The following is a 25,531-nucleotide window of genomic DNA, read 5'->3' on the forward strand; positions in this document are numbered from 1 at the left end:
TAAGTTATTTTCTACATACTTAGAAAAGGCTTCAGTTGTCACTTTTATGACTGTACTCCTATTGAAGACAGTTTGACAGCACAGTTCATAATCTCTGTGCATAATATGCAAAAGACAGACTTCAACCTAAGTGCATTGGAATTACATTAAAAGGGAAACTTGTACACAAATCAATAATAAAATGAGGTTACGTGCAGACGGATAATTTTAATAATATCACATCTGCATTCCTGGTCAGGTGACAGAAGGCATTATATCTTTGTGGCACAAGTATGAATTAATCATTATGCAATAACTGTTCAGCACGCTCACAATCATCTCACAGTTACTTCCCACGTATTTCCATATCTCCCTGAGCAAAGGTCTTATTGTAAAATGATGGGAGTCAGGAAGTGGTAACGTGACTCTGCCAATCATATAATCTTTCACCTACTGTTTCAAAAAAAAAAAGCGCAGATACTCTAGAGCGCCTGTGGTTGAACATGGAATGAAGTTTGACTTGGAGTACATCTGCATGTACAGACCTGAACTACTTAAAACAGGCTGTGAAAATGTACTTATACAATATTAATCAGCACAGTTCTCTCCAGGCAATGTACAGACCCAATCATTCTGTATAATTTAAAGACTGTCAGACACAGTGAGTCAACCAGGTGTAAACTTACTGTATATGGAGGAGTGGGCAGGGAGATTTTGGAGATAACCTTAAGAAGGTGACCATTAGTCCTGTGATTGATATGCGATATTTGTGTCTGCACCACCACAGCGTTTTTCTCGGTCAAGGTGCCGCAAATTGGGAAAGGTCGGGGAAGGGGTACCCGAGATTCAACCTCGTACACATCCTGGTCTGCCCCCTCCACCCAGGCCGTGCTCTGCATGCTGGAGTTCCAGTACGAACGGTAGGAATCCATGATGAAGGGAGAACTTGTTATGTTGGAGGTGCTTTTCTTGACGCATCAAACCAGGTTTCCATTTGCCATGATCCGTCAGGCTGAGCTGAGGAAATGAGAGTCAAGTCCAGTGGGGGATGAAGCAGTGTTGTGGATGGCTCCAAGCAACAGTTTCTATGCGTTTGCCGCACACAGAAGAAGAGTAAACAAGATCTGAGGAGGGTGACATTCACGTCATCTCAATCACATTCTGTCCAGTGAGGTAGAACAAGTCCAGGTAAGTATTATGAGAGAAAATCATCTGTCAAAGTCACGCCAAAAAGTGTCATCCTCGGCAGCAGGTTGAAGTCACAGCTTGGTCCAGCATTCCTGAACATGTCCACAGGAGGTATGTAAACACAATGGCAAGCATTTCTTCTCTTCTTGTCCTCTTTGAAGATCAACCCAGTCTCTCTCTGTTTTCTCTGACCTGCTTTGCTCACAGGAAAACCATATCATGCCGCTCAGTGAAGCTCACACCCCCACGTCAGCTTCGGGCTTGCTCTCCTCTCTCTCTCTCTCTCTCTGCTCTCTCTCTCTCTGGAGATTCATTAACAATACTACGCGGCCGTAGCAACCCCGACCCGCAGGGAAGCCTCCCAGGGGCCCCTTTTAATTGTTTAGTCCAAGCGGCAGACAGGCGAGGGTTAAATGACAGCGCTTAGATGTTTCGCTCTTTCCTTTTTACTTCCTTCTTGGACTGCTGTCATTCCCTCTCCACGCATGCTCGCATGATCGCACCACAATGTTACTCACTGTAGCCGGTGCTCTCTCCTGTCAGATGAGGTCTACTCACCCTACGCAGGCTACTGTCACTGATACGCTCACTTTAACTCTGTCTACGCAAAAATAAGATTAAATCCCAGACTTCCAGGGCAGAGGCATGGATCTTCTTCCACTTCCTACACTGATCGCTCACAGCAGGATACTGTTCAGCAAAAGTGGGAGGAGAGCAGGTGTGGCTCCGATCTTTAGAGCCACTGGGACAGGTAGGCTTGCAAATAGATCACCACACGCACAAATAACCCACAGACAACACCCGCCCTTCCAGCAAAAAGTTGTCAAACTGGCTTCCCTCCCTATGTAACAGCAGAAAAAAACAATTAAGGCGTCCTGACGTGCTGCCTCTTGGTCCCACCTACTGTCATACTGACTGCACACGAACAATTTCCACGTCTCACCGGCTCATAATGGGAGTGAGCAATGAGTGAGCAAACACCTTCCACAGGCAAATTATTTACAGCAGCAGCACAACAAAGACACTTAACATTCCTGACCGGCTCGTTACATCAATCTCCGTTCACGACGACCGATTCACAGGCAAGACATGATGATCCAGCACCGAGCACAGACAAGATTAATGTAGATCAGATCAATAGGAGCAGGAAAATCATTGAACGAACCATTAGAGGGTTTGTTGATTACACGTTTATTGTGCTGTTAAATGTGTGTACTTGGATGAGATGTAAACTGTGTAACAAGTAATCTGCTTGTAAAACAAATAGAGTGGGTCTCATTTAATTTAATCCAAAACAGCATTTTCCACTTATTTTGAACCTTTGGACAATAATCGGAGCCTTCTTATTACGAGACTGAATAGACTTATTTCAAGATTTCATGTTGGGTTTAATTATCTTGCTGCATGGACATGAGTTAAATTATCTGTCCATGCAGCAAGATAACTTAAGTAGCATTAAGTCATTTTCTTCTCAATTTCAGTGTTTATTTCTTGTATTTTGATTGATCATCAACATCAACTCAAGCTTTGAGTAACATGCATGAAAATGTTTTGCCTTAAAGATGTTGGTAGACTTCTGGTAAACATGAAAAGGCAGCAGAACATCCTTTCATTTTTTGGAAAAGCTAAAAATATAAAAGTATTTCATTGACTAATTCATTATTTATTTGGTCTATAAAATGCCAGAAAAAAGTGTAAAATGTTTTAATGAAGGATGTAGTTGCTTGTTTTGTCCAACAAATAGTCCAAAAGCTACTATAACAGAAGACGAAGAAAATCAACAGATGTTTAATTCGTTTATCAAGATGAAACTGGTGAATTTTCTGGCATTTTCACCCCTTTTAGACCACTGATTGATTATCATTTCAGTTCTTTTCTTTACCATCATAATGACACTCTGTAAGTGGAGCAAATAAGAATTTCTTGAGTTTTTGACACCGAAAAATGTGCTAATAATAATTCTAAAAGTGACAAGAGAAAATAAATAAGTCAGATGATTCTATATTCTATGGTACAAAATCAATTACATTAATAAAGAAAGGTAGTGAGTATACTGCAATTAAATTTGATGAATGTAAGCTTTAAAACCCACAAACACATAAATGATTCAACACTTTACATTCAGCCATCGTGCACTCTGTGGTGTGGATGGATGCTAAACAACAGTGATGCTCGGCCTGAAATTTCTTTCAAGCTATTTTTAGATCTCCAAGATAAAACTCATCTCAGCGTGAGTAACGCATGAATTTCAGCCAATGGGAAGATGTGCCGTGCAGTCAGTTACAGTAACACATTCACTGGCCTAGTTAAACTGGCCCCGTCTCTGTGGGCTGACACTGGACACAGCTACACGGACAGCCCGAGGGAGGGGTGGAGTTGTTGTGTCCAACTGAGACTACGATTGGCTGATCGACCAGACAAAAGCTCAGTGTAAATACAGCTCGTATCTGTGGGCAACCACTGGGAATGAGGCAGCTCTTTTGTGTGTGAATTCTAGACAGGCCAACTTTGTTGCTGGCCACATTCTGCAGTCTCATCCCCATTATGCTTCCATGAACAGGCGTAGAAACCCACAGAGGGGGTTAACAGTGTCGAGTGTGGGTATTTAAATGTTTTGACAAAGCCTAAATGTGTCACTAGAGCTTTCTGTTCATCTGTTGATTTTTAGGCACAAACACATGCAGGACTGTTCATGAAGAATTCTTCTGATATTTCAACCTGAAAGAGCACGTTCCACTTGACAAGGACTACAAACTAGAGATGGACATTAAAAAAAAGCATAGAAAGTTGGCAACAAATGTTTGGTCAGATTCTGGCTGGTTCAGTCATTTAGTCTTTGATTATATTATCCTAATCTACGTAAATCAGGAAACTTTTCTGACTTAAGATGACTTTAATAAAATGAGCTTAACATATTGGGAAATATGCATGTTTGCTTTGTTGCAGAGAGTTTAATGAGGGGATTAATACCGCTGGGTACCTGACAACTGGTCCCAGCCAAGAGGTAGTGTGGCACAATTTTGCTTTATAGTTTTTTAGTCTCTTACTGTTGGACTTCTAGGTGGGCAATGGTGTTTTTCTTCTCACCCCACCATGGCTCAAAATACAAGCCTGTTTTGCTCTAGAGCTAACAAATACAAACGTAACGATATGGCTTTAAAGAACATCTAAAGCTCATGTTAGCTCTTGCAAACTTCTTTTTCATGTACCAAGAGCTCTGTCTCATTTTTGTTTATGGTCCTGTAAAAAACTTGCATAGTGTACCTTTAAGCATTAAGCAAAAGTTAAAGAATACATATATATACGTTCCACAAACCAAGGTAATGTAAAAAGTATATTGTTTTGGTTACAGAAAAGTAACTACTTTTGTACCTTATGTGAAGCCTGATAATTGCTCGCCTCATTTTTTAACTTCATATTTTCATTTTCTATTTCAATCGTATTAAACATAACTTTATTTGTGCTGTCAGTCTGAATCACTGTACACATCTCAGATGTGGGTGTCGATTAAGAGGTCTGGTACAAGGCTAACTCATGTCAGGTTTAAATAAAATTGTATAGCATGACTATCGGTTTACATTTATATGGCAGAGTACTTAAGAGAAAGAGAAAGAAAGAACTGCAACTAGTTCTAACAAAACAAAATATAGTTTTCCTCCTACAATTAAACAAGAAGAGTTTCTTTGTGAGCAGAAGTGCCACATTCACTAAGACAAGAAAACAAAGTGAGCTAGCCAAGTAATGCTCTGAATAAATATGGACAGTGGCGCATTGGTACCACTGGTCTGTACCTGGTTGGTGGTGTCGCTGATGGCCATCAACATCTTCTCCAGAGCTGTTTGGAGTCGTTTGCTGATGCCCATCAGATATTCCTCGTTCTCCAGCTGTGTCCCCGCTCCCAGCAGCAGGCTTTCCATCATCTCCTGGGACACTTCCAGACCCTCTTCAGCCTCCGCCTCTCCAGACCACAAACTCACATCATCTGCGCTGGTCTCGCTGCCCTGGAAACTTTCTGCAGAGTGACCCGGTGTGATACGAAGAACAGAGAGCAGAAACATCACACATAAACCTGATGCACATTACACTGTCAAAAGATTTAAAGTTCACTCAAAACCAAGATACTGTGAGAGAGTAATCAGCATAATCATGTAAAATCTTGCAAGAACAGTAAATAATCAGCTTCACAAACCATTTGAAGCCTACACAACAAAATAAATTGCTGTAAGGGTTAATGTAGGACAAGAACAACCGTTAAATAATGCTAGTCGTGTTGTTTATATTCATGACAGGATGCAAAGCAGTGCTAAATATATAACCATAATAAGGGGGTAGGCGCATACATCTTCCAGGTCAAATGAGTAAACAACGCTGACTCAACTCTACCTTTAAGCTAGTTTTATGACATCACGAAATCTGCATCATCATATGAAATATTTTATGATGGCAGCAGGTGGCAGTATGGATCAAACTTTACACTGTGTAGATTTCTTATTATGAAAATGTTTTAATGTTGGAACAATGTTAAAGCCAGGTCAAGATATTAATCTTTTCAGCAGAATATTAAGGGATTTGAATTCACTATAGCATCATCGTTTATGGTCAGACGCAATAAATCATATGGACCCGTGATAAACAACAGGGCGTTATTTATTCATAATCTGATGTGCTATTTTGTCAGGACAGAAAAAACTGATCAAAACAAAAATGGCATATCAGATTATATTATACAGGCAAAAAAAGTGTTGATACTAAAAGTGGGCTACATTTGCACCTTTGTATTAGGCACTTGTGTGTGTTTTCATGACATGTCGCTGCTGAATGTCATTTGAAAGTTATTTACATTAAGACACATGATTAGATTAGAGAAGAGTTGCCACGGCTGCACAAACAAACTGTTTCGCACACAATTTCACGAACAGAAACCATCATTTGCATGCAAGAATATGATTATACCAGCGATGACGATCTACCTGCAGCTTGGCACGAGAACAGACTTACAAAAAGACGTGTAATATGAAATGCGTTGTTGAGTTACTGTACGATTTATGTAATTTGCCCCACAGGGTGACAGTCAATTTTCTATTTCTAGATGTATCACTGTGATAATACTTTAAAGTATGTAGAGGAAGGTGCTGAAACTAAGAACAGACATCATTAAGACCCCTAATGAAACCAGCACAATACTGAATATCATTGTGGTCACACACTTTTGGATTTATCTTTTTAAAAGAAATAGAAAAAAGATATAAACAGCCTAAAGACAGATTGGGCTACTGATGTTGTTGTTTAGTGGTTGATATGAGTAGCTACAGTTTTGGAATTAGGTACTAAGTATTAGGATTAGCATGTTAAGATGAGACTTTGTTGTTTTTAGCTCCCATGGAGTCACCACCTTAAGTTATAATGAACCATTCAAGGGGCAGGTAACTTTGATCCAGTTTTCTGACATCTGAATTACAGAGCAGGACTTACTGACAATGCTGCTATTTGCATGTGATCAAGCTGAATTTGTCTACAACAACTGTTCACATTTTTCAAATCATAGAGACAAAACTCAATGCTGGATGAAGAAAAAGAGGAGGATGAACTCTTTGTTTATGCAACAGCATCATGTAGTCATGGTGCACTGTATTAGCAGCAGAGGGGGTTAGCTTAACTTGCAGTCATGGCTGCCAGCAGCACTCTGGATGTGGCATCAATGCTTTCTGTTGTGTTGTGGCTTAAGTTGTCAATTAAAAACAGATTTCAAAACTCCAACCCATGTGGTTTAAAACAGACATTTACGCCAAATGTTTTTGTTATCAAGACGTAATAAACACAAACTGATTCTAAGCTCTATAAATGCAACAAACTGTATTTTGGAAGTGCAGCTACAATGGTGTAAAACTGAAACAGAGATTTATTTCCGATGTCTCTTTTTGCTTGCTAAACCATAAATCTCACCTCCAGGTAACTATCAACATCTGAACCAACATATTTGGGTGAGCATTACTTATTATTTAGACCTGATGTTACTTGCCTTCAGGTCTGACGGGCTGTGTGTTAACACTCTGCCAGGTAGCTCTCTGTGTAGTGGAGTGGGGTTTTGTAGCCTGCTGCTCTCCACTGGAAGCAGACAGACTCTGCATGTGGAGGCCCATCGTTTCCTCTGCTGCTGCTGTAGTCTTCAGGACCTCCACCAGAACCTGACTGAGTTTCTCGTTGGCCTGACGAAGAATGTTTCTGAAAGCAGCAAAATGATTATGTTATTAACAAGTTGATTACTAAAATTGAGTCTACTTTGGATTCAGCTCTAACACAAACAAACACAACAGTTAATCATGAAGAATCAACTGAATACAAAGCTAAAGAATTTAAGAAAGTTCTACTTTGTGGAGCATCTTTGCACAAACTTAATTATTATTGGGGACCATGAATACAGTTTCTCTCACTACCTTTCAGCGTCCTTATCGGAGGACTCTCCATCATCCTGCGATGACGATTTGCCTCCACCAGCGAGCTTTATTCTCGTCCCCCCGGGATCTTCCTCTTCCTCAGCTTCTTCTTGAGTGTCTCCTCTCTTCTTTAAGGCCTGTACAGGCAGGAGAGAAAACACGGACAGCAGCCCCGTCATTGCAAAGTTGCAGCCGGATAAACAGACTCCTAAAACTCTGGACAGCAAACGACAGCGTGGCTGTGTTTGTGACCATCAGTAAAAGTGTATTCAAATAAGTGCAGCGAGGCGCACATACACACACTGCCCTTGTACGAGCACACACACAAACACAAAGACGCACTTCTAACTCTCTTGGAGCCGAGAGAAACACTAGTATCTTTGTGCTGCTATGGCAACAGGTGCACCTGAGGCACAACACTGACTGGGGTGATAGCCCCACCTACTGGGTGACCAGCAGAAATACAAGCATTTCACTTCACTCTCAGACAGACTGCGCTGTGCAGAGAATACAGATGAGCGAGATTAACACTGATCTCAGTCAAACAATCACTTCTTCAGACAGTTTCCTGAGTAACAGACAACATAAAGTGCTTCACACACAGAGATCAGACTAATCAAATGTCTGTTTTGAGACAGAAATGTTCACACTTCTGGTAACTGTGTTTTACTTTATTTTGTGATAATTACATTTCACTGAAATATCTTTTTTCCATTAACATATTATACATGTAATAAATACATACACAGAGTATATAAAATCTCATCTATAATAATATATTTTTCTACATATTTCAACAGATAGGGTTAGGGTTAGGGTTAGGGTGAGATGAATGAATGTGGTATTAAAGTTTAAATTAAGTCTGAGTCTGTGACATGTTTAAAAACAACAACTCTTTATAGCTCTATAATATTGGTTAAAATGTTAAAACATTTAAAACATAGCATTAAAGTGCACACAAACAGAGACAGCTAACTTGTCTTAAAATATCGATTACAAACATTAATTTTCTTTTAATAATAATTTGTTATCCCATCGCTTAGCTTGTTTTTTAAACTTAAGAACTGAAACCTTCAATGTCAGACTTTAAAATCCAGAGCTTTATCCTTATTTTGGGCCTTGGGGGTTTGGGAGTATTAGTAATAAAAGCTCACTATGACAGGGTACACAGTACAAAACTAAAAATTATGAGCACATCTGACATAAAATAAAGGTGTCACATGAACTTTGCCTGACTGCATATTTCTTACCATTTGTCAAAATATTTTCAACCAAATGATAAATCATTTAGTCTAATTACGTCAAATTATAAGTCGTATTGTCGTGACTAAACTAAATTATATTTGTACACTCACCTAGTGCACATTGAAGTCTAATAGTCAACTTAACTTTAATTTATTAATTTAACTATATATTTGATGTTGTTTAAACCCATTTATTTCCTTGAATGAAATGTCAATCATTAAGTGCATTAAGCATGAAGCATTTAGGATTGAAGCCAGTTTTCTATACACAAAAATATTGTGCTGCTTTGTGTAGTAAATGTTTTTTTATTTGAACACCTAGTGTTAATGTGTGATGAAAACACAAAAGATTTCTGTGTTTTTCAAATTAAATAACAATTAGCGCTGCTGAGTGTTTTTCTGTTGATCAACACACAGTCCCATTATTTTATACCATCGCTCCTACAACTTACTTTCACCCTTTCCTGCCTCACATGATCAATAAAATACAACCAAACATCACATGACACATGGACTTCGAGTGCACATGATGAACACTGAGTGCGTGTGATGTGCATGACTAAAGTATGTTCACCATGGTGATTTCTGTTGGAGCAACAATAGTTTTTGCAGACATTACTGTAGATAATTCAGGAGAATGTAAGAGAAAATAACATAATGCATCTAAACATCTGAATTAAGCATTGTAAGAAAAGGTACAGAGACATTTTTCTCATTATCAAAACTGAGCTCTCAACATTAAACCTCATCAGAGCCAATTACAAAAGCTAAATGACTTTTTCAAACTAGCTTATCCTTTGAATCACCGTGTCGGCGCAACTCATCTCACAAAGAAAACTGAACCTGACAGCCACTGCGATCACACAGTTAAAGCCTAATCATGCAATAAATGGTAAGTGAAAGCCTAGCAGGCACTGGGACTAGCTCTTCAAGGCGAGGAGGAGTGATTTAAAGAAATAATCTCAAATCAACATCAGTCAGTGTATGCAAAGTAGATAGACAAGACAGTATGCACAATCAAGAAAGTACATTTTGTCAGTGGTGGATAAACAAATACGCTTCTTGTGAAATCTTTGAAACTGTTGTGAGAGATACTGACAAATGATGTTTCCTCTGAGATTTGTAGCAGTTGTGTGTGATTATCAAAAGAGCTTTTTCAATGAATGTTAGTCCCTTACGTGAGTAATATTAGACTAAAATCACAAGTTTACTGTGTATAAGAGTAAAAGAAAAAATAATTAGGATGCTGTAACCTAGGCAAGTAGGATTTCACAAGTGTATACTTCTTCCTACTTCTTCACGAACATGTAAACTGTTATTTGAGAATTGTTTTGTTTTATTTGCTGTTGAATTAGCTGTTTAAGTTTTCTGCCTTTCATTTTGTTGTTCTTAACTTCAATCAATCACTCAATCACTCAGTTTAGAGGAGAGTAAGGATGTCTGTCTGCACATCTCGTTCCACATGTTTCTGTGCTACTTTGGGCATAAAAAGACATGCAGGTACTGTACTTGAAAAACCAAATTAATGGTTTGGCTTTTTGGTTAAACATTGGTTAATTAACATTATATGATAGGAGGCTAGAAGAGCTGTAAGCTTATCCACAAAATCTCAGTGGGAAATGTGCTGATTACCAAACATTCAACACAACAGAAAAGATATTACAACATCCCACTCTACACATAGTGTATAAATGTTGCTGCCAATTTCACAAACATGTTGCTGCAAAGTTTAACATTTGGATCCTCCTCAAACACAACAAGATAAATCTGCTTTACCCACAATATTAATTGTAGTATTGAAACGAAATCACTGTTAGCAGGTAAAAATAGTATTAATATTAGCTTAAGGATGAATAATCAAGGCTGGAGTAATCGATGCAACACCTGCATTGCGACACAGTGCATCTGAAAATTAATGATGCAGCAGTTATGAACTCCCTCAGATGAAATGAAGTGTGGAGAGTGAATCAACACAGATAATGATACCAACCTGTTTAGGTCCTGATTTCTGCAGCTCTTTTTTTAACTTTCTGATCTCAGCGTTCCTCTCCTCCAGCTCCCTCTCCAGTCTCTCCTTCTCAACCTCCTCCAGCCAGGCGCCCGAGCTGGGTGAAGCTCTAGTCTGCTCATTGTTCTCCCTCTCCTCCAGCTCCTCTTCGTCTGACTGGGTCTGCATGGAGGTGCACCTCTGGCAGGCTCGCTTGTTGATTCTAGCCAGCTCAGTCTGCTGTGCAAACTCCACGGACATCTGAACTATGGCCTGTCGGAAAATATCCAAAGATGATGCGTCTTAATACTGTGTTTGATAGAGTGCTGTTACAATATTTTTAGCAATTTTACAGAATAACACTATGGTTCTTCTCTTCTATTTGTGTTCTCCTATTCAAACAGGTTTCAATGTACTGTATCCATTTTAATTATAAATGATTCTGCTGATTACTTTCTCCTTACAACTAATCGTTTAGGCCATAAAACTTTAGACTAAAGTGAAACTGCACTTCCCCGGAGCCCAAATGACATCTTTAATTGTCTTGTTTTGTCCGACATGCAGACTGCAACTCATTTTAATGTAAACATTTTTAGTTTACTACCACACAAGACTAAATAACAAGCAAATATTCATAATTTTTAAGCTTGAACCAGCATATTTGATCACTAATTCATCCGATTATTAATTCATCCAATATCAGACTGAATGCAATTGTCTTCTGTTGCAAATTTATTTGATTCTGACTGGACAGACGGGTTGTATGAGAACAGAAAATACATGATCACCTACCTTGGCAACTTCCTCCTCCACTCTCTCCCAGTCTTGTCTCTCTTCCGGCACGACCTGCCCAGCTCCCCTGAGGCTCCTGATTGAGCTTCCAGCCCCGTTAATACCGTTCAGATCCTGCTCCTCCTCTCTTCTATCTTCCTTACGCTCCGGTTCCCTTTCTTCTCTTAGTCTCCTCAGCTCCCTGTTATGCTGCTCTTGGAGAGCTGCTACTTCTTGGACATACTTGTGGTAGAGAGCTTTCCTCAGCGCCTGCAGCTGCGCCGTCAAGCCTGCAGACCTGGCAGGCAAGCTCAACTCCACACTTCCCTCAAGGTTCTCTTCACCTAGGTCCTGAGAAGAGTGAAGAAAGCAAAATAGAGGAAGAAAGGAAGTTACAAATATAAAACTATAAGATAACAGCAGTTGTAGGTTGTTAAAATGAAGAGCATAATAAAATATGAAGTTATGGAAATTGAAAGTTCCTCAAGACTGTTCCTGAAATGAACAAGTCCTCTTTGCTTCACACCACCCGCCCTTTAAACCCGATTAAATACACTGTTTTGTCCAATTCACCCTCCCGGGATGATAACACGATACAGGGGTACATTACATTACAGCTACAGTTTCCCCTCACACACTACCACTCTTGTCTTGTAATGAATCCCTGTCTGTTTCACAGTCGTTCAGCTTCTTCAGCACCACTCGCCTCAAGCTTAACATTTCCAAGCCAAACCTACAATGTCTTGAAGTGTATCATGCCCAAATTCGTTTCAGTTTCTCTCCTGTTCTCGCTCCTCCTGTGCTCCTGTCAATCTTCAACTCTCCTATCTTCCTCTCAGATCTCTGAATGAGGAGGGTAAACACACGAGCTGTGGCAACTTTGAGGTTGGAAGGGAGAGACGAACTAAGACACGATGGAAGTTGGAGTGATGTGAGCGAGAGATGGTTTAAATAGAGGGCAGCTCATTCACGCAAGACAGAATCCTCCTTTCATGCAGCCGCCATGACTAGAGTACGTCCGCTCGGTTTATGAGCAAAACTGCAGCTTATGTAACGTCCAAGCCTTTTAATCGTTCAGATACAGGACCGTTCATGATGCTGCTTCTGGAGCAAAGCTGGGGATGAAGATTTAGGGCACGTTTTAGCCTAAAGGCTGCAACTGCCCCCTCCCACCCACCCGCACTGTCATAGCATCTTAATGCATGTACACGTTTCAGCTCGTAGAAAGATGTGATGCATGTGACATGGAAGATTTAGATGAGGGCAAAACGTAGCAGCCAAACCTTTAGTAGTTCCTCTCTGTGCTCCTCCGTCATCTCAGAGCTGGACTGTGTAACACTGGACGGGCAGAAAGAGAAAATGTGAGGTCAGAATGAATAGATCGTCAACCTCGAACAGGTTAAGAGTTTGATGCAGTTTATATATATATCTAAAATTATCTACCTGGTAGCCTGAAGTGATTTATTACTATTATTTCAGACTGCCACCGACAAATTAAAAAAACTCAAATCTTGCTGAGCTTATATGCTTTTTGGCTGTGAGCCTATACCTCTAAACATTCCTGTCATCCCTGAGGATAATAAAATGATTACAGAGTGATGAGGTTAATAGATTCAGCATCAAAACAACAACAAAAATATCAATAAGACAACAATAAAATGGAATATTAAATCCAAAAGCGTCAAAGGAAACACAAACTGAAATGATTACATTACTAAGGCTGCAATATTTATAGATTATTTTCTCAATTAATGGACTAATGTTTGGTTATAATATGTTCAAAAGTAGATTTTGTTTCTAATATATCATCTTCAAAATCCTTTTTTTTTTTTTTCAACCAGCACTCCAAAACCCAAAGATATTGAGTTTACTATCATATATGACAGAGAAAAGCCTCCATTAGAGAAGCTGAAAATCTGTTAGCTCAGTTGGTAAAGTAGGCGTCCCATGTAGAGAGGCTTTGTCCTTGCTGCAGCGGCCCAGGGTTCGAGTCCAAGCTGTGACTCTTTGCTGCATGTCGTTCCCCCCCCCCATCCCATTTCCTGTCACCTCTGCTGTCCTATCAATAAAGCCATAAGGGCCAAAAAATATACTTTTAAAAAAGATTTACTATATCAAACTGTGGAGGGCAGCAGCAGCTGCTCAGCTTTCTTAAAATAGAGCCACTGAGCTTCTTTTTAGCCATGAGGAAGATTTCCCCCAGAGAAATAAGGTTTGTTTTTGGAAGAGCGTACGTTTATTATTATCATACAAACAGCAGTAGGTCATAGATATTAGAGGTCTCCAAATAGATCAGAATAGATAGACTCCCATACAGGCTTACATTTATTCAGTGTAATTCTGTTATGACACTATATACTTGTGTGCTGAGCCAAGGGTGAAACACATGACACAGGAACACTCTTTTTAACTTTTTTCCATTTCAGTACAAACTTGTAGTTGTTCATAAACATCATATAATACAGCTTTATGAATGGAACATGCTTAAAAAGTTCACATTCATCTTGTTTTCTATGTTGCACTTCACTGCTCAGATGATCACTTCCCTCAGGAAGCCATCTGGATGGCTGGAAATGTACTTTTATAGGTTAGTGGGCTAACAAAAGGCATGAATAACGCTTCACACAACCTAGTGAATATTTCATTAGTCAACTGAACTGGGTCAGGCAGCTTCACGTGCTACACAGGATGTGCAGACCAGCTTCTATGGAAAAGTTATTTGATGGAAGATCATGTAGGTTCTTCTTACACAGTATGCACTGTATCAACCAATCAATAGTATTGTATTTGAGGGAGATATGTCAGCTGAACAGTGGAGGCGTTTTTTAAGCTACAATTTTTACTGTAGCTGCTTAGCTCAAAGCATCTCAAGTCAATGCATGTATTCACTTGTACATTGAGGGTGTTAATAACATCTTTTCAGATCAATTTGTGATCTCGGGGCTTCCCCAGACTTGGATTACGCAGGAGAACCTCAATGAAGCCATTGTATGCTTCCATTTGGTCCCCATCCACCTCAGTTATTTTAGGAGAATACTGCAACACTGTTTTGCTGTGATGTACTCCAAAACTTCATCAAAATTTCTATCTGCATGGGGTTGAGTAGATGATCCTTAAAGAATTTGTGGTCATCACCTGAAGTGTGTCTGAGTTCCTGTGACCTCCTCCAGTCGCTGCTGCAGCATGAGGAGCTCAGTGAGGTATCGCTCCTCAGTCTCTGCTGCCTGCTGCTGGTAGTGAGCTCGGAGATGCTCCACCTCCTGTCTGTGACTCTCCTCTAGCCGGAGCTGCTTCTCCTGCTCTTCTGCCTTCAGCCTCTGTAATTCCTCTGTATGGCAGGTAGATGGTGCACCAGCCCGCTCCTTCACATCTAACCGATGAGAGAGGTGAAATGTGAAATTGAATATGCTCGACTGGATAGCATTTAAGATTACAATCAATGACATGAAAGTTTAATGCTCCTTCTGGGAAAAATGATTCGCTGCAGTAACAAATAACAGGATCAAGTAAGAACTAAGTGAACAGAGAGCGGTGAAAGAAACAAATAACACAAAACAACAGAGGATACAACAAAAAAAATAATTTGTGCACCTTTTTTTAAATTTGTGCAACAGTTAAGTATGTGTTTGCAGTGAACAGATATACATTTGACACTACATTCATATGCAGGATGTGCAAAATTTCAACCATCTGTTCACAATATTACATTTAGCCATGATGATTAGCTTGTTAGCTCAGTTGATCCAAAAAAATCAAAGCAGAGAGTGTTACTGTTGGATTTCTGTTTGTTGCAGACAACAGATGTAAAGATGTGTTATGCAAAACACACGCGTGCTAAAGTACAAAGTGAGTGGCACATATGTGACATGACAGTTATCATTCAAGCTCAATAGTGAGCAAAACCTCTAAAACACTGTGGGGTGGCAACTGCAGAATACACAGATGAAAAAGAATACTACAGAAAACTCATCTTATTACACACCTCTGTGTTTTGGCTCAGTGCCCTGGCATCAGTGCCTGACCTGTTTGTTTTTCTTTTTTCATTCAAGAGGAGAATCCACACTTACCTTCGCTTGAAGAGGTACTCAAGCTGGTAACTTGCACACGCAGGTCAGAGATCTCCTTCTCACTGCTGCTCTTAAGTTCATCATATGACCTCTGCAGTTCCATCACCTAGAAGACCAACAGATTTGTTAGTGTGTTTCTAGGAGTCTAACAGTGCACTCGTCCCAAACTTTCACGGTACGGACGTCATGGTTCGTGTATATTTTGTGTTTCATTCTATACAACAACATGCACTCAAAACCTGATGATTTGCCTTTAGTGTGAATCTGGAAGACAGCTCATGTCGACACATGTCCCAAGTTTTTACCTTGTTCCCATCGGCTCTCAGCAGAGCCTGAAGCTGTGACAGTCGATGATGTTCCTGCTCAATCGTCACCCTCACCTGCTGAAGATTTCTGTAGAGCTCTACATAAGAGAGAGCATATTTGAATATGTGTATATGTGTGCTACTGTAGGTGTGAATAATGGGATATTTTAAAGCACTTTGTCAGTATAAAATACATTTACTACAGGCTTGTTTTAAACTGTAATTACATTACTTAAACAGACAAATTACCTCTGGCTTCCAGTACAATGGTAGTAGATTCCCTAGTTTCATGTCTGTCTGCCAAAGAAGGTGGCCGGCTGTCCGCGTCAACACTTTCCAAAAACTCTTCACCAAACATCTTTTGAAAACACTGAACACAGAACAGACAAAGACAAGGTTAAATCCTTTATACACTTGGAAAATTCATACAGAAAACTGTTTGTTTTCATGAATTACCTGAATGATCTCACTGCATTCTTTTGACACAGCCTGTAACATGTTGTGGTAATTGAAGATTTTTGGCTCGTCTGAAAAAAATTAAGCAAGAAATGTTCAATTAATGACTGATTAAAATGTTAAATAGGTTCCAAACAGCCTCTGACAAACACACAGCAACCAAAAAGTACAAAAACAAGGCTAGACACAACAAGGCCGTATCCTGTTCAGTGTGGATCCATCATGAATGATAAATCAAAAGCCTCTCTGGGGGTACACAAGTGCAACTGACTGAAGGTCTGCTCACCCTGGTCACCGTGATCTTTCAGGTTCTTCAGCTTCAGCTCCAGAGAGTGTGTGCGGGCGTCCGTCTCCTCCTGCAGTACCTCAAGCTGGGCAGCGTGAATCTGAGACAGGCTGATGCGCTGGGCCTCTATCTGTAGCCTGCACTCACCCTGGAAAAAGAAGAAATATCTTCTTTATTAACATGACTGAAATAAAGCACATTTTTCACATGCATAATTAGATTTCATGTAGCAAGTGTTTGTCTTAATATCCCTAAAAGTCTTCAAGAAGATGACACTAAATGGCACTGGATAAATAAAACACGACATGGATTCATATCACTTGTAATTTATCATAAATTAAATTATGCAGCAGGCTACACACATCTGCTAATCAGAGGAGACAAATGATTAAATAACATAAATCCACCAATCCTATTTTAACGACAGAGCAGCAGCACAAGCCATCTGTGTTCAGGATGAGAGGTCTGCTATTATCACTTCTGTAACGGAGAACAAAAGGCAAACAGTGAGACCCCTTTCTCTTACAATGCATTATGCATTAGCACAAATTTGTTAAGGCTATACAATTATGAAATTGCAATTCTGTTACCTTTGATGTCAAATGTTTTTAAAGTGCACTCTACATTTTAATTAGGCTGTATTTAAAACGCTTTGTTATGATACAATCTCCACGTGCTGAGCAGAGTCCTTTCAAACCTTAGACCACTCAGATGTTCCTGCTTAAACATGCAGAGGAGAGACGGCCAGCGCTGAACAAACAGATGGCAGCTGTGTAATGATGTGCCACTGACTCACGCATCAACAACAAAAACAGAATTACTTGTTTTATGACAATTAAACAAGTTTACAGTAACAGAAGCTCTTCTACAGAGGAAATTACTATAAAACTCAGGGCTACATTTATTGGACTTCTTCCAAGAACCAATTGAATGAACAGAATTGTTTTTAAGTGGCATCGCGTGATTAAAGAGAATCTGTGGCGTTCAGAAATGTTAATATACCTGAACTTCTTTCTTTCCTCTTCAAACTGAATGTTCTCCGGCATAAATACATCTCTGAGCTACTTGTACGTTACGAGGCATCCAGACCCTTCAGGTCATTTGGGACAGGTTTGCTCAGTGTTCACAGGATCATATCCAAGAGAGGTGAAGCAACTTTTAGTTTTTATGTTCCCCACTTTGGGAACAAGCTTCCAGACTACCTGCTTTAATTTACTACAATTGTTTACTCTGGCTAGATACATAACTTCTTTTAATCTGAATTTTTTTATTTGCTTGCTTTTGTTTTGATTGTCTTTTAAATGCTTTTTTTATCTATATTTATTTTTGTTTTGTTTTTTTCTAGTATCTTTTGACCGCAATTTCAACATTTTCTTAGTGTTTTAGATTTCATGCATTTCTTAGTCTCTATAAAGCTCTTTGAATTGCCTTGTGTCTGCACGGTGCTATATAAATAAACTTCCCATAAACCTGCAATACAAGTCACACAAACCAGTGACTCCAAACCAGAGGTACTTGTACCCCAGATGGTGCCATTTTTCTAGTTGCCGAGAGGGTATGTGGAAAGATTACTCAACTAATTTGGAAAAATAAAATTGATTTGATAGAAAAAGTACATCTGCATATTGAGTCATCTATGACAATTAATGAAGGTGTTATTGCACTTAAAAGATTGTGAAACAAATAATTAGCAAGCAAGCAGGGGAGATGAAACAGATCACTAAAAGTAATGGATAAATGGTTGAAATGTAGATTTTGTTTATATCCAAGTTTATATCCATGATTAACAGCAAAATAAGACGCAGTTTGAAATTAAATCAAATCAACATATTTGGAACATAACTGGTGGTGTTGATGAAGGGGTAATGTAAACTATAGATAGTCTGCCTTTCTCTACAGAGGGCAAGCTTGTTTGATTTGTAATGAATGATAATGCCCTAATCTGAAAGAACTTTTACAATGTATAAAATAAACTTATAGGTGCAATGTACAATGCATATTTTCATGGACCTATAAATAAACACAGATGGAGCTTGATACAAGGAATGGTAGTTTGCAAGAGGTTATGGATTTCAGATGTACTTCAAAGCCGTATGTCTACATTTGAAAGCAACAGACCAAATAGGACTGTATTTCAAGTTATGGCGGGGTGAGAACAAAAAACACAAATTGTCAGTCCAGAAGTCCTATAGTTCAATAATATTGAACTAATAACCAAAATTGTTTCTAAAAAAGTTGCACAGTGTACCTTTAATACAAAATTATTGAGTTTTCATTAATTAGCACATTTTGGTATGGCAACTTAAACAGTTCACTAGTTTTTTTTCTCTCCCTCCGACAGCTGCCTCAGGGTACTGTCAAGGATCATCCCCCGCTGCACCAGACAGTCTAACATCATCGACCACTTTGTTTTCCTATTCCCTCTTCTGTCACAGTGCGGCTCTGCTCTGATAGCTCTCAGTTGGCAGCTGTGATATTATCTAATTGTTCTGAGTCCTGTAATACCAGCAATGACTCTGCTAAATTTGTTTTGCTCTTGTCTATTGATTTGTTGCTGCAGGACTTTCAGCTCCACCTATCCTCGAGTAACACTTCTGTCAGTGAAACAGAGCGGAACAGGCAGCCCTATGTGGCAATTTGAGGGCTTTTAAAATTCAAATGATCACATCTGATGAACACGCATCTAATAATGAGCAGGTGGTGCTCATTAAGCTGAAATGAGCATTTTACAGCATGTTCGTGTGTTTGTTTGTGAGCAAACCTCACAGACAATTAAGAGATATTTAATATTATTTCAGCTGTATGAGCACCTGCTGATTGACCTCTACACCACTCTGTATGATGTATGAAGCATCTCAACACTGAAAAGCATAAGGCAGGATGTGAGCTTAAGTGACATTTACATGCTCAGTAGTCTCTTCTTCTTCCTCTGCTCCCTCACACACGACAGGCATCGTGTTCTGGCCCGTCCCATGTCTGCTCACCTGAATAAGCAAGCAGAAGAAAAATACTTTTAAAAAAAAAAAGTCTAACATATTACCCCAGTACAAATGCAGACACATATGACAGTGATGGACAGACAGACAAGATGCACCATCACTTCCTGAGAGGGAACAGAATCATCTTATCGTTCAAATGATCCAGCATAATTTACAAGAAAACAACTCTGAACATCATCTTCTTTTGATTTTCTTTCCCCAGTGTAGAGTTTATTAAGCTCTTGTAGCAGCTTTATCAGAAGTTAGTTTGACTACACACAGAACCTCATTAGAAAAACACCTGTTTTAAGTTCTGTTGTTGATTGCACAAATACTAAAAGGAGCAACAGCTACTTTTCAGACATTTGAGGATTTTGGTGATGTCATTCCGGACCATATGTAGTGTTCCAGCCCAGGAGGTGACAAAAACCAAATGAAACACAGATATGAAATGGCAGACAGACACTGTATATTGTCTTTTGCCTGGTGTAATTGAGACACAGCTTGAAGTGACACAGACACAGAAGTGACTGGGGTAAAATGGCTTCTCACCTCAAACCCTTCACTCCCTGCAGGATGGAAAGAAACTAGAATGTACACGTTTCTACACAACGGCAATGATTCAAAGCTGTCAGAAGGCTGTGGGTGACTGTTGTTTAACGTGAAATTCAGTCTGAGGACAAGCAGCATCAAGTGAAAGCAGGTTATTAATACTGCACAATGCTCCCTTAAAAGTAGAAAAGAACAGAATATTAATGGAGCCTTGACAATTTTCACTGCTGCGTGTGCATTTCCAATCTTGCATTATTCTTCCCACAATAACTCCAATTACTGTAATGTCACTGAACGGTCTGCACAAACATATCTTTTCACAGACTGTGAAAGCACAGACTGTGCTGCTCAATGCTACCTTTGGGAGCAACCTTGCAGACACTAACTCAAGACTGTCACTCACAAAAAAGAAAACATGCCAGGGCTGAAATGATAATGATGAAAAAATATTCTGTTAATGGCTAGAGCTTCATCTGGCTGTGAATGAATCCACTGGTATTTAATGAAGCTAGTAACAACATCAATAATCACAGCATTAATTACAAATGTTTGAAGCATTTAATTTCGACTGCACTCATTTCTCTTCTCTTATAAGCCCTTTATTCTCACAATCAAACATGTCATTTAAACACACTTAAGATGCCAGCAGAGAAAAAGGCAGCAGGGTTCGTTTTACTGGGCAGTGGTGCAGCAGATGCATGTGAATGCTTACCGGTTTGTTGATGTAGTCTCTGCCTCCGTCTCCCTGGTAGCCGTCTGTGGAGTCCTCCTTACCGGCCCTCTCTTGTGAACATGACATAACCCGGCTCTCTGTCTGAGGCTGCATCTCCGGCTCTGCAGCACTTGTAGCTCTACCTTCCTCCACCTCTTCCTCCTCCCTGTGTCGTTCCTCTCTGCAGTCTGAAAGAGTGGTGCCAAGTTTGCGCTCCTGCTTCGACCTCTGCCGTCTCTTGCGTCTGCTTGACCCTGAGGCTGTGGACTTCTGCGGGGAGGATCGTCCTTCAACAGGTCCCTCCCCTGAGGACTGTGCTGCCGCTGTTGCTGCTGCTGCTGTTGCTGCTGCTGCTGGAGACGGAGTCTGTGAAAGCCTCTGGAGCTCCAGGCTCGCCCGGATGCTATCTCTCTCGGATTCAGCTGCCTGTAAGAGGGACTGAAGAGCCTTTATCTCTTCTTGCAAAGATTGAATCTGAAGGTGATGATCCTCAGAAGAATAAACTGGCTCAACAGCTTGCTCCTCTTGCTGGAGCTTTCTCTGGGCATCCTGCCCCCTCGCCTGCTCTCTCCTAATCTCTTGCTTCTTTTCCAGTTCTTTCCCAAGGCTTTCATTTCGGGCGATGACCTTCGCGTTTTCTTGTCTCACTTTCACCAGCTCTTCTTCCAGCTGTCCCACTTTGCTCTCTGTGAACATCAGTTGCTCTGTAACTTCAGAAAGCCTCCCAGCCAAGCTTTCTTTCTCACTCAATGTAACATTTAGTTTCTCCATTAGCTCAGTAGTATCTTTTTCTATCACAGCTTTTTTCGCCCCGTCTGTATTCGTGTTCTCCATATTGATATCTCTGCTGCCATCCTCCAGCTCCCGAATCTGTGACTGAAGGCTGGCAATTTTTGCCTCAAACTCAAGTGTATCCTTCAGTGTCCTCTCTTCTAACTGCGTCTTTGCCTCAATCAGACACGTATACTCCGCCTTCAGCTCCTGATAATTTACCTCAAAATTCTTTTCAGCAAAGGAAAAAATATTTCTCTGCTTTTCAATTTCCTCTCTGAGCTCAACTACTTGCTGCTCTTTTTGATTGCTCTCTGCTGTGAGTGTCTCAATTTGTATAGTTTTTGAGTCCAACTCTTCTTTCAAAGTGTTATTAGACCCTATCAAATTCTCCTTTTCCAATTCCTGCTCTTTCCATTTGTTCTCCCAACATGTATCCTTCTCTTTTGACTGGTTTTCAAGCACCTCTGTCTTTTTTACTAATGTCTGAATTTTGTTTTCCATTCGGACTCGTTCTTCTCCTCCCTTTCTTAGTTCCTCGATCTCTACCTGAAGCTCTTGAAGCTGCTGGACGAGCTTGTCTGCTTTGGAGCTGTGCAAGGCAAGCTTTAGGTCCTCTTTTAGTCCAAGAATTTGGTGCAAAAGCTCGTCTCGCTCTGCAGCAAAACTTGCCTTCTCTCTTTGTAACAAATGCATTTTTTCCTCATAACCAATGCGCAGCTCATCCAACGCTCTCTCGTGCTTGACGGCGGCTTCATTGAGAAGGTTTTCTGTGTTCAGGTAGCTCTCCCTTTGCAACTCTTCCCGAAGATTGGTGAGCTCTTCTTCGTGGCTGAACAGAAGCTGAGTCCTCAGTCGTTCCAGCTCTGCTTCCTGCGACTCCGCCATGCGGTCAAGCACAGCGTCTTTCTCCCTCTCCAGCATCTCCAACTTGATCTTGTAGTTGGTGATTTCTGAATCGTGTTTCACTTCTGCCTCTTCTGCCGCTTCCTGAGCAGCAGCCAGCTCGCTTTTCAGATTGTCAATGGTCTCCTGGAGGCGCTGCAGTTCACCTTTATGGCTTTCCTGAGAGATGAGGCTGTGGGAGACCTGCTCCACCTTTTCTTTAGCAGAACGGAGATCTTGGAGAAGATCATCAACCTTGGCCTGCAGGTTAAACTTCTCTTGGGCGACTTGGCTAAGCTCATGCCTGGTTTTATCGTGCATTGTTTGGGATTGCTGTAATGTCCCTTGAAGCTCCCTAATCTTTGCATTAAGAGTGTCCACCTCAGTACTAACAGCAGAGCTTTGAGACAGTTGTTGTGCTTTTAGAAGCTCGAGCTCAATGCGATGTTGCTCGGTCATTTGTTCCACTCTCGCTGCATGCTGCAAATTAAGTTCCTGCTTCATCTGAACTATTTGTTGGCCATACATCTCATCCAGCTCTGCCCTGAGAAGTTCAAGTTTTCTCACAGACTCATCCTGCATTTTTTGGACGGTGTCACTCTCAGACAGGCTGCCCTGGTGATAACGCTTCTGCAGGTCCTCTACTGTGCCCATGAGCTGCATGATTTCATTGGATGACATTCGCTCCTTCTGTCTGGAGGCTTCAAGTTCTCCCTTACAGTTTTCTAACTCCATGCGTCCTTTCTCAAGTTCTAATTTACAACTCTCTATTTCGCTTTTACAGCTTTCTAAGTCAGACTTGGTGCTTTTCAACTCATCCACGCATTTTTCAAGCTCTGATTCTTTGTCAGCCATTTGCTGCTGGAGGTCGCGCTGGTGTTTTTCAGCAGACTCCAGCTCATCCTCGAGCTGCGTAAGAGAGCCGTCCTTTTCTGAAATGACTCTCTCTTGCTCTGCTATGATCAGGTCTTTCTCATCTGACTGGTGAATAATATTCTCATCTCTAGTCCGTCCCACATGGACAAGTTCCTCTCTGAGCATGCTCAGTGACAGCTCATGTTCTGTGATTATTGCAGTTTGCTCTGAAATGAACAGATTTTTCTCTGTCAGTGTTTGTGCAAAAGACTCCTCCGACGTTCTTAACTTTGTCAGCGATTGCTCCTGACTAGAAATAACTTTTTCTTTTTCAGCAATTAGCCGTTCCTTTTCGTTTATCCTTTGAGTGAGTGATTCTTCTGACCTTCTCCCTGACTACAAAGACACAAATTATTAGAGATGCAGAGGCAACACTGACAACATATATTCAACAGAATAGATATCTGCAGGATCACACAAGGCAACTTCTTACCATCTCTGTCTCACTGAGCTTGTGCTGGAGATGGCTGATTTGCTCAAGCTGCTCGCTGCTCCTCTCCTGGTGCTTTTTCACCTCAATGTTTATCTCCTCCAGCTGCTGTTGGTACTGCATGAGCTGCTGCCTGGCCTGCAGAAGATCAGCTGCAGTGCTGCTGTGGCTTGTGTTCCTCAGCGTCTCGCCAGCCTGAAGCTGCACATTTTTCCACAACACAAATTAATTTCTAATGAGCAGAATAGGACAGCTAATATGACAGTAGTTTAGACTTAGAAACTTTCAGTTCCTACCTGCTGGAACTGAATTTGCAGTTTTTGGCTTTGCTCTGTCAGTGCCAGGAATTCTTTCATGATCTCATCTTTTTCTTTGCGAGCCTGCTGAAGGTTAGCTGTGAGCTGGGTGATGATGCCATCTCGCTGCTTCAGAGCAGCCTCAAAATCCTGCAGCTATAGAGAAAAAAAGTGAGGATGAAAGAGCTTTAAAAAAGCAATGAAAGTAACATAAGTGTAAGAACTGAGCTTGTTATGAAGAAAGAGGAGGAATAAATAAGTTCCCAGCCTCACCAATCTGAAATCTTCTTCTCAAAGTAGTTAGATGAGTGTTAGCAGTCATTTTTACTAATCATTTACAGGATAAAAAATAATTTGAAATGGATGGCAATGCTTGAACACAGGTGGTATTGTACCCATGAGTCATTTAAAGTAAAATAGAAGATGCAATCATGTGTGAATATGTCAAAAATTACGAGTGAAAATCTGATCGCTTTTGCTCATTCACATTAACAACAAGGAAGAAGGAAATAAAACCTAAAATTAATCATATCAGTTTTAAAATATTGTAAAGTGGTGAAATATTGTGGTAATCCACCCTGTGTATTTTCTCAATTCAACAGTATGACCTATAATAAAGTAATAAAACATTTACCTGCTGTACTCCCTCTGTGCCAAAAGCAGCCCTGATGTCTTCGAGCTCTCGACTCAGCTCCTCCACAGCCTGGGTCTTAGCAGCTAGTGCATCCTCCATGTCCTGTATCGTACCTCCCTTTGTCATCTGTTGCAGGGGCTCCACCTCCTCCTGAGCAGGAAAATAAGCACTTATTTAGCATTAACAGGGTTTCCATCAAGATGAAGTTTCCAGGTTGAGTTTAGCACTCAGTCACCACTCAAGAGCGACAGCGGTTAGTTACAAGAGCCAAGAGCCACAAGTAGGAATGCAAAGTAAATACATTGATGTTATCAAATGGATACTCCATTGTTCCTTTGCTGGATCGCTGCAGCCGATCAAAGCAGTTTAAGACAAAGTCTGTCTGTGTTAGTTCTAGTGGGAGTTAATGAGTCCTGCAAGGTGATGAAATTCAGTTAAATACCTGAAAATACTTAACCCTGTCAAAGAAATCAAGAGAAGTTGTGGGTTTAGCAATCTTAGGTCCGCTCTTGGCGAAAAAACTGCTGTAGTACTTTTGAAATGCATTTCTCATTTCTCAGTTTTCCTGAATTTTGCAGATTGCTGAGGATAAATTAGATCTGATTCTTTTTTGGTGAGTCCTAAATAATCAAGAGGAAATC

At 40.4% G+C, this 25,531-nt stretch overlaps 1 protein-coding gene across 3 annotated transcripts in view; it reads right to left on the reverse strand.

The window, feature by feature from the left end:
* Positions 1-25,531, reverse strand: part of akap9 (A kinase (PRKA) anchor protein 9) — a 69,346-nt gene that overhangs the window by 27,498 nt on the left and 16,317 nt on the right. For all 3 annotated transcript variants that reach the window (XM_073482917.1, XM_073482918.1, XM_073482916.1), the window contains 17 exons: positions 24,891-25,040; positions 24,257-24,412; positions 23,964-24,161; positions 20,960-23,866; positions 19,621-19,701; positions 16,718-16,865; positions 16,432-16,502; positions 16,225-16,345; positions 15,976-16,073; positions 15,671-15,776; positions 14,739-14,973; positions 12,887-12,941; positions 11,625-11,954; positions 10,836-11,105; positions 7,602-7,738; positions 7,187-7,389; positions 4,959-5,179 (listed from right to left, as the gene is read on the reverse strand). In XM_073482917.1, coding sequence (XP_073339018.1) covers positions 4,959-5,179; positions 7,187-7,389; positions 7,602-7,738; positions 10,836-11,105; positions 11,625-11,954; positions 12,887-12,941; positions 14,739-14,973; positions 15,671-15,776; positions 15,976-16,073; positions 16,225-16,345; positions 16,432-16,502; positions 16,718-16,865; positions 19,621-19,701; positions 20,960-23,866; positions 23,964-24,161; positions 24,257-24,412; positions 24,891-25,040 — 5,487 coding nt within the window. The remainder of the gene's footprint in view (positions 1-4,958; positions 5,180-7,186; positions 7,390-7,601; positions 7,739-10,835; positions 11,106-11,624; positions 11,955-12,886; positions 12,942-14,738; positions 14,974-15,670; positions 15,777-15,975; positions 16,074-16,224; positions 16,346-16,431; positions 16,503-16,717; positions 16,866-19,620; positions 19,702-20,959; positions 23,867-23,963; positions 24,162-24,256; positions 24,413-24,890; positions 25,041-25,531) is intronic.

The sequence above is a fragment of the Pagrus major genome, chromosome 16, assembly GCF_040436345.1.
Source record: "Pagrus major chromosome 16, Pma_NU_1.0".
NCBI classification, from domain to species: domain Eukaryota; kingdom Metazoa; phylum Chordata; class Actinopteri; order Spariformes; family Sparidae; genus Pagrus; species Pagrus major.